Below are 15,078 nucleotides of genomic sequence, written 5' to 3' on the forward strand. Positions count from 1 at the left end.
CTGCAGTCAAGGGCTAAGACAGGGTTGCTTGAAATACAGAGACGAAGATAACTGAATACAAGAGCAGAGACATAAAAAAACCCAGGGGCATAGCCTTAGCAAAGCAGCAGGAAAGAGAAGGCATTCCTGCTGTTTTCCAGGCTCTTGCTGCTCCCTCTCCTGCTGAGTTGTGGCTTCCCTCTCCTGGAAGCAGTTCCTTCTCTTCCTACCCTCCTTTAAGAACTGCTTTTCTTTTCTGCTTTAAGTTCCCAAAATTCAGTTCTTTTCCTATGCAAGACCTATACAAGTTCATAGGTCTTTATTCTTCCATTTCCCTTTGCTCTTCTTTCTGCCTTTTAAGGAGTCTGACAGCTATGACACACAGTACAACTAGGTGCCAAGGAGAAAGAGAACACCAAAAGAAACAACACGGCTCATGTGCTGACAGTGCTAACAAAGATGTCTCTAGGACAAGGGCTGTGCAACCTAAGGAAAACACCAGCAAAGCAGAACACAACATACAAAGGACATCTCATGCGGACACTGGCAGAATATGGTATAGCACAAGGGACACAAAGATCAGTATCTGCATTTTTCAGAAACAACAGCAGACAAGAGGAGATTCAAGCAGTGTTAACTAACAAGTAGTTGAACCAGGAGAAGGTGGGAGGCCCTTCTGACCTGCAGTCCACACTTCTATCTATATTGAAATGCCTTCCTCAATTACCAGCTCTATTTCTCTCAGCACAAAAAGTGTTAGTTACCTGCATCATCTGAGACATGGTTTCATTGCCATAGTAGTGCAAAGAGCTATTTCTGTCAGTGAAGTCATACTTGAAGCCTGCCAGGTGGACTTCATGGCATATGTGAAATGCCAGTGTAATGGCAATTAGCCCCGTTGTTGGATGCTTGGGTTTCTGCAACAAAACATAATGAGAACACACACATATATACCTGGCAGCCTGATGGGAAGAGCAAACTTAAGAACAGAGAACAAGGGTAATCAGGCAGCCTTGGGTCTTCTACAGATGTTTGGTTTCACCGGCTGATCCCCTCCTGTCTCTAAAGAAATAAGGTACTGCCCCCACAGGTTTCCCATGACCAGGGTGTCTGTCATGTCAGCCTTCCCTGGAATTCCTTGGTTTCTAGTGAGGGCTGAGCCCATAGTGTAGCCCTTCACTCCAGAGAAGCATCAGAAGTCTCCCCATTGCTCTGCTCAGCTTCTTTCATAAAACTGGACAGGCTTCACTACACTGGAAAACAATTTACAACTCCCTCAAATTTAATTGAATTATGAGATGTGCTCAGAAGTTGCTAGATGATGGAGACCCTGATGAACAGAACATGATATGACAAAATTTTCATAGCAACAAACTAAAAAAGCATGAAGGCTATGGCTACACAAATTTGACTGAATTTGCATTTCTTCAAAGCAGGGAAATTCCAGAAGAACTTTGCTTTAGACCTTCCCATGCTATCCCCATTAAAAGAAAAAAGATTTTAAATATAATTATTTCTCTGTACAATAAGTTCAGAAGCAAATGCAATGTAAGATGAAGAGCACATCATAAACAGGTTTTAACTGCGCAAAATTAAGAGCACCTAACCAAAAGGTAGCATTTCTCAGAAAAGCACTGAAGAACTCCATGCAACCATCTGCCCTATCTTGTGTTCAGATACATGACACTTTAGTAGCAGCAGAGGCTAATATGATCTGGGGAAGTAAATGAGGCATGCTTTTTTAGAGAGATTAACTCATTCATTTGACCATGACGAAGCTAAGGTGAAAAGGTGTCCCCAGAAATAGACAAAACTTTCAGGCACCAATACCTTTCTTAGCTCAAGAAATATTTTTCTCAGAGACCAAATGAGCTATCATATGCTCTTAGTAGTGGCAGTCAAACCTCAAACTGAGCACAAAATCATGGGCTTTTTTTTGAACTCTGACCCTAAGACTCAGTTTGCCTCTGAAAAAGAAGCAGACAAACCAGTACTAGACAACTCTGCATAGAAAAGACAAAGGCACTCAATGTATTTCATTGTGACACTTTCTGTGACAACACAAAAAATCCCCAGGAAGAAGTTATTATTCTCAGCTCTTTAAAGCCTAACTGAAGTCACAGAAAGGAACGATCACCTTTTACAGAAAATTTTTTGGTACCTTTATGCAACTCTTTGAGTATTCCAGAAATATTATCTGCTTTAAATGCGCACTATGCCAAGGGCTCCTGCCAGTTAGCAAAATAACTTTCTGCCCTAGGGGCCCAACATCATAAACTTAGTGGCGACTCTGTTGCAACATCCATACTAAACAGGACCCCAAAACATGGCAGGAATGCTACACATTGGGATTAGTGCTATTTGGAAATACCAGGAATACCAGAGGGTGTAACTACCTCTGTTTAGCTGTAGCTATCATAAAATTCACCTAAAAATATATAATTTAAAAGCAACTACTTTTAAACTGTACTATCATGCAATATACAGATATGCTTCACCTGCAATTAAATATTTTCAGCCTACTTAATGGGAATAGGCACAGCCCTGGAATGACACCACTACACTTTCTGAGTTTAATGGTGCTGCAGGCAGAGGGGGATGAAGCACAGGATAGCGAAGGCAGCACCAGCTCTGCCCAGGGACAAGCAATGGTACAGAGAGCCTCAGTGTGAGACCTTCCTCTCACATAGCCCGTAGTGTGACCTGCTAAGCTTAACCAAGTTGTGCCAGGGCCACTGCAGATGTGCAGGCTCCCAGTCACAGAGGTGGGCATTACATTCTATGGCAATAAAGATGCAACTGCCTCTAAATACACATTTCGTTGCACAAAACTAGAAGAGACAAAAGGAAAAGTGTACCTCCTTCTTAGGAAACCTTGTTGGGAAATGAAGCCACTCATAAGCAGTTTTCCTGGTGATGCTGGGATCAAGAATCCTGATTTGACTCGATTTGTATATCATATTCAGAGCTGGTTTCTTCCAAAAGCCCTTCACGCTCTGTGACAGGCAAGTAAATACACATTTTTAACAACTGAAAACAGTTGAATTTAGTTTTGTAGCAACTCTAACCAGTGTAAACTCCAAGAGCATGAGGTTAAAGAAGAAGAAGTGCTAAGTTCAAAAACACCTGCTCTTGCAACAGGAAACACAGCTGTGGCCAGCTGGCTGGAAAACAGCATTGCAGAACAGTCCCTGATGGACAACATGTACCAACAATATGCCCTGGAGGCCATAAATGCTCAGTGTGTGCTGGCCACGTTAGTAAGAGCATAGACAGGCAGACAGAAGCTGCTATTAGTCTCAACTAGTTTGCACTGTCCCCTTTCTGCAGTCCTAAAAATGCTGTGTTAGGCTCTTCTCTGTGCAGAAGAGTGTCAATCAGCAGATGGTCGCTACAACAGTCAAGGGGCCAGAGCTCACAGCAAACAAAAAGGGTCTGAGCAGGCTGGATTTGTTCAGCCCATCTTCAACTATCTGGAAGGGGTTAACAAAGATGAGATCACACTCTTCTCAGAGGCACAGAGTGAAAGGACAAGGAGAAATTTTCTCCTGCAAGTGTGCTGAAGCACTGAAATGGAGTTTGTAGAAATATTCTTGGAAATACTCAAAGTTTACTCAGACCTGAAAACCCAGTATGACTTTGAACCTGGCCCTTAATGAAAAAGACTCAAAAATATTCTGGACTTAAGACCTTCTGAGAGAGATCACTTTTAACATAATTCTGCAATTCCTGCAAGTATGCAGGGTAAAACAATTTGGGAAATGGCTGGAGCATGCACATTAAAATATCAAACAACATTAGGAAGAGGATAAAAATACATTTCGCAGAGGTAAACTGCTCAGTGGTGAGGAACTGATCAAATATGTGCATTAGAAAGACGATAAAGCATTTATGGAAGAGGGATATTAACTACAAGGAGACTGACTACAAGGAGATCCAGAGCTCCTCACAGAATTCAAAATGTTCACAGAATGACTAGGTTAGAAGAGACCTTAAAGATCATAAAGTCCAACATGCCCTAACACCTCAACTAAACCACAGCAGTAAGTGCCTCCCTCTCAGCTGGGAGGACTACAGTTAAAAGCAAATGTGTATTTCACACAAGAAATGTGTGGCAAGACAAGCCATGGCACATGAATAATTGAACTCACTATTTTCTGACCACCAAGTATCTCCCAAAGCCACTTCAAGTCCCGTGGTTTGAAGACGATGAGAACAACAGTGGTATTCGGGTCGTAGTGGATGGGATCTGAGAAGATAGATTCTGGATAAGAAAGGCGGAAAGTCGTCCTCCTCCCAACATCCTCTTCGTATCCTATCACAGGGCCATTATTCATTCTGCAGAGGACAGAGGCACAGAGACATCAGTGACTGCCCCACCCGTGTTCTTACTGTGCAGTGGCTGCCACACGAGTTATTAGTCTGCAGGACAGACACTATGTCTGGGTACAGGAAATTTAGCAGCCCAGCATTTAGGTATCACATTACACAGCAAAGGAGTGAGCAATTATCAGGTGCATTCCCCCTCTACACTCAGAGGGATCGAGCACACACAGGAACATGGCCACAGTCGTTTGGAATAGAGTCACACAATTGCTTATTGTGTGTCACTCAAGCAGAAAGCAAGTGTTCTGATTTGGCTCCACCACACACACACTAGAGAAGGGCAGAGAGAGTACCTGGCCTTGGAGAATTACCTATTGCTCTGTGTACACAAAATGAAAAGGAGATAGCATTTACCTTATTATGACATCATACGAGTCAATTTTTTCCCCTAATGTCTTATTTCGAAGTACTCCTCCATTACCAACCACAATGCACCGTCGACAAGGAATGCTGTGGAACAAAGAAGTTTCAATATTTGTGACTTCCCTGGCTTCATATTATTAATGATACTTCTGCATGTTAACTGGCTTATTTTCTAAGTGAGATCCTGTATCTTTTGCAGCCCTTGGCCCCTACAAAGCAGATTCAATCCTGTATCATGTACTATGGCTGCTTAAAAAAAAAAAGGCACTATTTCAGGGACTGACAAAGTCAATAATTGACTTCTCTCTTGTGAAACTTTTTACACATCTCCTTTTTCTAATGGTCTGCTGTTTAAGATCATCTACCCAGTTTGTGATATGGGTGCTATTTGATAAATCATCTGCCACAGTTCTTTAAACTTGTCCCAGTCTGGAAAAGCTAACTCAGTATTAAGGTGCTTCTGCAGTATTATACAATTCCACACCTCCAAACAAACTAAAGCAGCAAAATTTATGTTCACCTTACAGGCCTATGGACTGTACATGTAAAAAATCTTAGCCCAATGACACACAACAGCTTTTCAAATGAATATGGCATGGATTCTTCTCCCTCTACTTAAAAGGTGCCATCAAAACACGTTTACATAAGTGGCATGTGTGCTGTCATAATGTAAAAAGATGGATTCCTTGATTAAAGGTTGCATTCTCATATGATCAGATTCAAATTAGACAGCATTACTAAGCCTATAAAATACTATGTGCTAAAATATAAGATATTATACTGCATCAAATCAAAAGAGAAATTTTGAATTTACAATACATTTAGAGATAAAAAGCATGCAAAATAGTTATTACGGAGATGTTAAACTTGAAAGTTTAAGGGTAAGATTTTCAAAGTCACCACAGGTTTTTTCAGTGCATATTTAGCTTTGACCATCTTGTTTCAATGGTACTAAAATGTACTAAAAAAAAGGGGGGGGGAGCACACAAATAGGCTTGCGGGTTTTTTTCTTCAATATATTTTGTCTTTTTAGGGAAGGTTTAAATCAAACATGTAAGACTGTAAACTCCTTTCAGAATAAGCACATCATTTTTTGTTGTAGGAATGCCTCTTTGTTTAGAGCAAAAGCCATTCAATTTGGTTGCAGCAGGAACAATGAGAAAATATGAGTCGCTTCACAGTAACACCCCACTCCTTTAGTTCTTTCTTCAAGTAAGAAAAAGGCTCTATGCCACTTCTTGCTCTAGGTTCAGGACACCAACACTGTGTCCCAAAAACCACTATAACTTATATTGAATTCCCATCGTGGCACATCATGCAAACTAATTAATTTCTTTCTCCTCAAATAGTCCAACCTGTTTTTTCAGCTCAGAGTTATTATTCAATATCTATGAAAACAACTCGTTCCAGCCAAGACTGAGCAACATCCCAATGTACAAAGCAGTTGCCTCAATTTCCTACAGAATTAACAACCTCTGAAGAGATAGCTGCCTTTAAATATATATGTACGTATATGCATACACACACACACACACATATAAAACCAGTGCTCTAAGTGCAGCTTTTAGGGTTGGGTTACATGAAAAAAGCTAGCATACCTTTCTCTACTGTTTCCTGAACAGCTTAGTAGAAGGTAAGCATTCATAAAAAGACTTCCAGCTAATACCGTAACTCATGTGACCTGGTATCTTGAAAATCAGAAGGGTGAAAACCTGTTATACCATCCTGTCTGCAGTACGCTCACACCCTCTACACCCTTAATTCCCTTCCTTCCCTCCCCACCCTTAACTCCTTCTGACCATTCATTTTCCATTTTATTTTTCTATCTAGTTTGAAAGTATCTTAAGAAAGCAGGCTGATAAACATAAGCCTCTTACAATTTACAGCAAGAGTAAGAATGCAGAAGTTGCCATTTTCCTAAATTACACCTTGTTACTTACAGCTATAGCTTAGAGCTCAAAGTAAGAAAGGAAAAGAGAAAACCAGATAAAAAAATGTGATCAGTAAGTAATGAGAGTGGAGTGAGGGAGAGGGGCAAAAAGCACAAGATTAGCATATGGTTGTATCGTGTGTCCTGGCATTTACTGTGAGGAGGCACTGCTTTTTCTGTTCCTTGTAGATTATAACTTAAAGTAATTCCTTATTACATACCTTTCAACTTTTGGAAGAGGTGATTTAAGATACCTGTTCAGCAAGTTCATCTCTAGCAACTGAAATAATGCCTTCCACTCTGGTATACAATTAAGAGGTCTTTGCTTTCTCCTCTCTGTAGTCATGATGCAGCAGGACACAGTATAGGGAGGGCAAAATAAAATGTAACTTCAGAGCTGAGCAACTGAGGTTTGTTCAGCTACACAAGTTGTGTAGCTGTTCTCAAGTTAAATTCAACCTTTTTTCTCACTGATGAATGCAGACTAGATTTTGTTTATGACTAAGAGTTGACTAGTACTACTTGGACAGAAAACAGAGTGGAATTTGATTAAGTTTCTGAATTACAGTGCCCTTCATAAGATGCATACTCAAAAACAAAGTTATCACCTGCCATCAAATACCCAATAAAAATCTGAAATTAGTATTTGAAGTTTTGAAATGGGTAGTCAAGAATCAGATCAAATATGCCTAAAGAAGTGTACACAAGTACAGTCAAACAAATTAAAATAAACAGTAGTACTGGGCCCACTAACAACAATAAGCAGGGAGGGAAACTGTTTATGTTAAAAACCAGAGCATACTATCATAAAAAATGAACATATGATATAGAGATAAAAAATATGTAGCAAGGCTGAACTGCATTTAAAGGTTCTGAAGTTAAATAAACAGCAGATCACAGGTCAACACATGAATTTTCAGCAGACCGTTACTCCCAGGTATTTTAACAACCTCACTTCTTAAAATTTCTTTTTCCTGTTTTCAAATTGAACAACCCCAAACATTCAACCTTTCTCCAAGTCAATATATTGACAAGAAGAGAAATTAGTTTAGATATCCTTAAGCTGCATCAGCTGTGCTACAAGTAAAATATAACAGACTGCAATATCTGGCTCTTCAGTAGCACAATATTTGTGACAGTGAAAAATATTATACCTTGGCTGTACCAATAGCTGTAGGAAAGGTCTGAGTGACAAACAGATATGTCAAAGATCTACTAAGAATACAAACAGATCCCAATGCAAACACCATGGTAACTGATTTCCGATGTCTGCAGGTAGTAAGTCACTCAAACCACTGCCTTATTCAGGTGGTGAATCTCAATCTCAAGGCCAGGCCTTGGATTATGTAGTTTGTTTCTATAGTGAAATGCTAAAAGAAACATTTTCCTAGTCTATAGAAGAAAAATATTGATAAATGGAAATGTAGCCTCTAAAGGTCAGAAGGTTTGCATCCTCCACATTCTACTGAAATACTATTTCAGTGGAAAAAGAAAAGATCTCAGACTCCACTCCTTCAAAACACCCCTGTAGTCACTTGAGGAATGCAAATTATTTCCTTTGAAGTTATTTTATGAAAGGAGGATGCAGAGGTCACATTTTGTTGACTCAGGCCTGTATACAATTAAGAACTGCATTTTTAAGAACTGTTGAGTTTAGAGACCTTAGAGCACTCAGCAAAGAACTGAAGTCACAATCGAACTGAAGTCAGTGATACTGTTCATTTCCAAACTCTTTGGGAGAGCCACACCTTTACAAAGTGAGAATTTGATCTTAGTTTGGAAGAAAAAAAAACCCAAAAACTTTGTAGCTCACTGTGTATAGATTTACCTAAGTTGTACACAAATACACCTATATAAGCACCACAGACTTTGTGCTTATCTAGCCTAATATTTGTCTGCCTTAAAAAACTTTTATAGGGAAATCTGGTTTGTGTTCTGCCAAGAAGGCTGAAGGACGACAGCATTACAGAGCTGCCTAATAATTCTGTATTACTGGAGAACGTTGTCAGGATTAATTCCTAAAGAGTTGCACTTTTAAAAGCCACTACATCTCAGTGAAATATATGTATAAAACTCTTCCCAGATACAGTGATTCATGCCCGAAGAGGGCTGTACACAAAATCTGATGGATCTAGAAAGAACATATTGTATGAAGTCATTGTCTGCTTGATTTGTTTATATTACTGCCTATTAAATAGTAATAGGTCTCATTTTGCTTCAGTACACTGAAGTATGCTTCATTTTATTAAAAGTAACATACTTCCCAGAACTACTAACCACATCTACATCTCAGAGGATCTACATTTAAAGGATGAATACAGATTTCCTCACTTTTCATCTACGGGACAAACATTTCCAAGGTACAAGCATCTCTGCTTTACAGCACAAACAATTAAGGTCCTGAACTTATGGTTTCAGAAAATTTCTAATGTAATGTTTGGCACTCTCCTCCCAACTGCAGACAAAAGAGCAGCTTCTGTCAGCCAATTCTGTATAAATTTACCCCATTATTACATTCCTGAAAGAAAATACAGAGTTTTACTTTTTCCCTTCCTTTTCTTAAGAGTAGACTTGAACATCCTAGAAGCAGACTAATTACAGAGAAAGGTAGGAGTACAGTAGGGGGGAAAAAAAGAAAAACTCTATTAAAACAAATCCTTAGGTCTGAACATATTCCACCCAAGTTTAATTAAACTGTGATCCTGACATTTGGCTTCAAGCAGCAATCTTTTATGATCTCTGTAATTAAAAAAACAAAAACAAGTACAGCCAAGCTCAGCATTATTTGCATTCACTCTATTAAGAAATGTGTATATTAATATCACATCTGGCAGGCTGTCAGCCAATTTGCTAGACTGCAAATCTAAGGAGTCATTTGCATCACACTTTGTAAACACAGGACTTTAGTCTACTTGCCAACCCTACCTGCAAAAAATCCCAACAAAAGCCAAACAAAAAGCAAGACACACAAACACAAAGGCCCTCCAAAACAAAACAAAATCCTGCAGACATGGCTTCCAACAAGAGATTTAATCTAATTAAAGATTTATTCTAATTTAATCTATCTAATACATGGCAAGCAAGTTATCTAAGGCGTTCTTCCTTCCATGCCACACCCTTGTTACTTCCAAAAGGACAGCCTTTCCTGTCTTCCTAGGTTTCCCTCATCCACAAGGAAAAGGAAATTGAGCGCAAGTAGGAACAAGGATGCACAGAAGCCAGCACATCAGAGGCACAAGCATACGCCCATGATTTGTTCTGCTTAGAAGCAGACACTGGTTTGCAGCTGCTTATCTCAAACATTCTCCATCTTACACTGAATTTGCAAGAGAAGGTCACATTCAATTTAAGTATGAAAAGATACTACAGGAAGATGGGACTGCATTCAGCTGGAGAATTTCTAAAACATTTATAAAAGGAAATTTCTATGTTAAAGATCTCTCAGAGTAATTTTTCTAGCATGCTGATACTACTGAAGTGTAAAATCAAGCCTACTGAAACCTTGGAATCAGCTCCGCACTGCTTGGACCCTGTAAATCTGCTCTAACTACGTGTCTTGACTAATTTGAGCAATTCAGGATAACCCCACAGACATTCCTTTTCAGGTAAATACTGAATATTAAAAATGCCACTAACAGAAACAGTGGCAAATAAACCATCTCACCTGTCTTCTTCACTGGAAAGGCCACAGTTCTGCAGTCTTGAAAGGGCTAAACGAAAAAATTGCTCTAAAAAGCACATATAAACAAGATTAATGAAAACACTCAGTACTTGCAACACAAAAATATGCATGCCACCCTGACCACAATGTTTTTAAGCACAGCAGTACACTGTGCATAAAAACATCAAAGTCAGAACAATTGTAACTTAGTGCCACAGATCAACCAATGATGCCAAAGAAGCCGAGATCTATCACAGCTCCACTGTGAGTTTTTTCTGCCTCAAAATACAAAATAGCATGAAATCTCTGTTTAAAAAATCATCTTAGTTACAGGAAACAAGAACTGGAAGAATTTCCAAAATCCACATCCTAACTCACTTTGGTTTTTCTTCTACCCACCTTCAGGTGGGTAGACTCAAGTGGGTCCATACAGCCAGGGATAGTAATAGCATTATGTATCTTAGGAGAAGACATCAATCAATGTGGCAAAGCTAGACAGACACCTTCCCATCCCAGCCCACCCCTGGTGGGCAGGCTCCTGCTGGACACTTAATTTGCCTCAGAGGAGAAATCCACTCATTCCCAAATGTAGTTTTCCTCACTGTAACCCCAAAAGTGCAGGAAAATGCACCATCACTGTTACCACTGATGGAGGGCAAATCAAAAGTTGAAAGCCCAGATTAGGAAGGTGCACTGTTAGTGTTAGAAACCCTGAAATTTAAGACATTACAACCCTTTCCAAAAGGGTGGCTAAGACTCTTACGGTGTCAGCCCTATTTATACCAGCCTGACCAACATAGGCAGTGGGAACGTGCCAGCAAACCTTTCGACAGGTCCAGCAGCAAGGCAGTGTCACCAATTCCCCCCTGTGGCCCCTTCCACAGCAGGAGCAGCCAGCTCAGTGTCATGGCTTAGCCCCAGATGGCTGTTAAGTGCCACACAGCCACTGAGTCTCCACCATCTGACAAGTAGGAGGATCAGAAAAGCTAGCATTTGTATGGAAAAGGAATGAGAAAGGGGAATAAAACCCAAGAAAAACAAGTGATGCAGAATACAATTGCTCACCACCTACTGACTGATGCCAGTTCCCAGGCAGCTACCAGCCACTCCTGTTTAAGTACTGACATGTCATATGGCATAGAATAGCCATTTTCCAGCTGGGGTCAATTGTCCTGGCAATCCTACCCTCAGCTTCTTGTGCACCTGCTCACTGACAGACCACAGGAAACTGAAACATCCTTGACTCAGAGTAAGCACTACTTAAAACATCCATGTGTTGTCAATATTATTCTCATGCTGAATCCCAAACACAGCACTGTACCACCTACTAAGAAGAAAATAAACTATTCCAGTCAAAACCAGGACAGTAAAATGAAAACTTCACTTATGTAACCACCTAAACCTGAGGACTTCTGCCTCAGTAGGACTCTGAGTTCCAACCAGTTTAGGTGTTTTGACTGATGCCCATCACACTGACTCAGTATTTCCCCTAGCAAAGCATAGCTCAGTATCTCCAGACCACATACAAACAGAAGGAAGCTGAATAAGGTCCAGTCTTCCTCACTCACACCTTTTTGGAACTTCTCTGCTAAGAGGGGCAACCCCAACCCAGTGTTTTACTTGCTAAAACCAAAAAGGTGTCAGGTCAGAGGGACTGAACAAAACCATTAAGACACTGCTAGACACCCCATCAGTGCACAGGAAAGATCATGGCCACAGATTCAGGTGGCTTTACAAACCATTTAGGTATTTCTGATTAAAAATAAGGGAAATACATGGGAAATACAAACCTGCTCTCTTTATTCCATAAGGTAGTTCAAACTTATTGCTCCCTTGGAACTCTGCCACTCTGATAAAATCATTAGCGCACAGGAATGGGTATATTTTGTCAACACTGATGAAGGAAAAAAGGAAGAAGTTTTAAAATCACATGATGTACCTGCATAAGCCAGTAAGTCATGCAAGTCCTTTGTAAAAAGCTCTCTTTATACTACTATTACCATTTTTATCATATTATCACCCATTTTTAAAAGAAAAAAATCCACGAGCACAGGGAATGCAAACAGATGACTGAAAAGGGTAAGATCTTGTAGCAGAAAATAGAGGCAGAGAGTGAGATAAAAAGACTGGTCTATTTGTACAATTTATATAGACTCATTAAAATTGTGTGGCTGAAAGCTTGCACCACAAGACCACATATTTAAGAGAAGACATAACCCAAGAAGACAGTGAATAATTTCAGGTTTGAAAATAACAGAGGTAGAAAGGAAAATTAAGAGTTATTATTGTACATGGCAATTGAATAAATAAGAACAGAGTTTGAAGCAAGGTGTTTTAAATTGAGAATACCATCTCCTGGTTTGAGCTGCACTCCTATTCCAAACAGGTGACACTATATGACGGTGTTGACAGTAACAAGTTGTTTGGGGCAACACGGGTGTATCTAAGCAGCAAAAAAGTATGGAGTTCTCATGTCCACATTACATGCACCTTGGGTATTTTATATTCTGTACTAAATCTAGAAGGGTCCCAGCCCTTAGCTGCACCACATGGGCTACGCTACTGCAGTGCATCTTCTGGCTTAAGCAGATGTCTGAAAAGATCCCAGTGCATTCACACCAGGGCCACCCTGGGATGAGAAGCATGGTGTGTGGGGATCACAATGACATTTGCCTCAAAAGCACATTCTTCCTGAAAACTACAGCATGATGGCATTATACCTTGTAAGTGTCAAGCTAAAAAGAATGGGTGACTTTTTTGTTGAAAGACAGGAACCACAGAAAAGGGTCTTTCATAGCACGGAAGGCACTCCTATTGCCTTAGTGCCAAGTCCACCCCAATGAGTAACAGCAGACACAAACATGTCACATGCTATCATGCCCTTGGCTTCACCTTTGAATTAACTGAACGCGCGCTCAGTGTACTGGCTGACTTTGTAATGATCCTGCATATTAGGTCTTAGATTAAAATGTTAACACAGAAGTATACAGTCATCAGAAAACCTAATGTTAATCATAAAAAGCCCCAGTCAGCACATGACTTGTTTGTCCACTAAGAACATAAATAGCTATTAAGAAAACCTTCTTTCAGTTTCCCAAATCAAAGCTAATTTAAGCTCTATGTATTAATAAGATACTGACAGTAAAAAGGGAAAAGAACCCCAAAACCAAAACACTACAGCTCACACACCACGAAACGGGCCATAGCTTAACTAAGCAAGACCAATTAGCTTTGAGACACGATGCACTAAATATCCATATCAAATTTAGTAACGTGCTCAGAAACAGCTGCTAAGCTTAGACATAATAAATAATTTACCTACTGAGAAAAGATCCTCAATTCTAGCTTTTCTAGCTCTGGTTCCTTTCCAATAAATAATTCTGCAAGGTTAGAAATCCTTTCAACCTCCCAGGCTATTACCAAAGTGCACAGAACAGATCTTCAGCTCATGCAAACTGTCTCTATAAAGAAGTTACAGAAATGCGTGAGACTGTCCTAGCTGTGCACATACCTTCTTCTTGCTGTGTACCTCTGAGCCCATTCCTGCTCCTCTGCTGAACACTACAGCTACCCTGCTGCACCCAACACGCAGACAGTCTGGGCACAATCCATGGGAATTAGGATCACCTCACCAGACCAAGAGCTAACAAAACTCAAAGGCTCGAAGTCTGCTTTGGGTGGCACAAACTTTACAGGCTTCTATGTGCTTCAAACCCACAAAAGCACTAAAACTATAGCCACATTTTCTTATATACAAAAAGCACCAGGGAGAAAAAAGGCCACAGTGTCTTTCTACAGACGTTTAAGACTCCTTCAACCAGTTCTTGGTCTAATCTTTGCAAGCTTTCTCAGGGCACTACTCAATGTTCACTCCAAAATGCGTAAATAGCCCAGTTCTACCTCAATCAGCACAGCCATTCCTTCCCCATCTCAATTCTCATGGAAGACTCACCCCAGTAAAGATTCAAATGCTGGTTTCAGGAAACAAGTGTCCAATGCATTCCTCCTCTCTACAGCCGTAGGCGGCAGCCTGCAAAAAACCAATTCCAAATAAATAGCAAGACCAGGAATGGGTAGCACAAACAAGGTAAAGGAAGTTGGACAAATCAAATTAGTAAAAGCTGACTACTGAGTTAAGATCACACTAAGATTTCATTACTCCCTCCCCCTGTGATAGAGATGAAACTTTCTCATTGCAGCACAATTACTTTTACTAGCAAAGGCTTTTATCTCACAGTGCTGCTCCAAGGGAAGCTGTGACCTCCCTCACTCAGCAAGTGTCAAAAGCAGGCATAATCAGAAGTGAGAACTGAGGCCCACCTCCAGAGAAGAAGGGCTCCTGCACTCAATCACCCCTGCAGCCTGATAGCATCCCCATAACTCCTCAGGGAGCAGACAAAGTCTTGTTTGGAGAAGGAAATTGGGCACTTTAAGGAAAATTATATTCTTTGGGGTAAGACATTCCACCCATAATAAGGTTAAGACTCACACTTCTAAGCACATTCCTGACTTGGAGATTTAGCCCATTTAATCACAAATATGATGCCCAGAAGGGAAGGTAAAGTTCAGTGTGAGCAACACGTGCCGCTGGATTGCATTAAGGACAGAAGGATGAAACCACCACATCAGAACCACGAGCCAAAGAGACCATTAAGGTTAACTGATTTTGGTAACCTCAAGTTCTTATGGTAACCTCAAGTTCTTATGTGAATACTGATGCTGAGAAAGCACCCTGTGATACCTATCAGCTGGCCACCTT

At 40.3% G+C, this 15,078-nt stretch overlaps 1 protein-coding gene across 16 annotated transcripts in view; it reads right to left on the reverse strand.

The window, feature by feature from the left end:
* The window catches only part of ST3GAL6 (ST3 beta-galactoside alpha-2,3-sialyltransferase 6), a 48,013-nt gene that overhangs the window by 5,473 nt on the left and 27,462 nt on the right, over nt 1–15,078 (reverse strand). For 12 of the 16 annotated variants that reach the window (XM_064410034.1, XM_064410033.1, XM_064410041.1 and 9 more), the window contains 7 exons: nt 14,272–14,349; nt 12,110–12,213; nt 10,323–10,386; nt 4,720–4,815; nt 4,131–4,317; nt 2,838–2,975; nt 744–896 (listed from right to left, as the gene is read on the reverse strand). In XM_064410034.1, the coding sequence (XP_064266104.1) occupies nt 744–896; nt 2,838–2,975; nt 4,131–4,317; nt 4,720–4,815; nt 10,323–10,386; nt 12,110–12,213; nt 14,272–14,349 (820 nt within the window). Of the gene's footprint in view, nt 1–743; nt 897–2,837; nt 2,976–4,130; nt 4,318–4,719; nt 4,816–6,326; nt 6,417–6,879; nt 6,948–10,322; nt 10,387–12,109; nt 12,214–14,271; nt 14,350–15,078 lie in introns of those variants that run through there. The other 4 variants (XM_064410047.1, XM_064410046.1, XM_064410048.1 and 1 more) reach the window with 3 other exon arrangements.

The sequence above is a fragment of the Passer domesticus genome, chromosome 2 (assembly GCF_036417665.1).
Source record: "Passer domesticus isolate bPasDom1 chromosome 2, bPasDom1.hap1, whole genome shotgun sequence".
NCBI lineage: Eukaryota > Metazoa > Chordata > Aves > Passeriformes > Passeridae > Passer > Passer domesticus.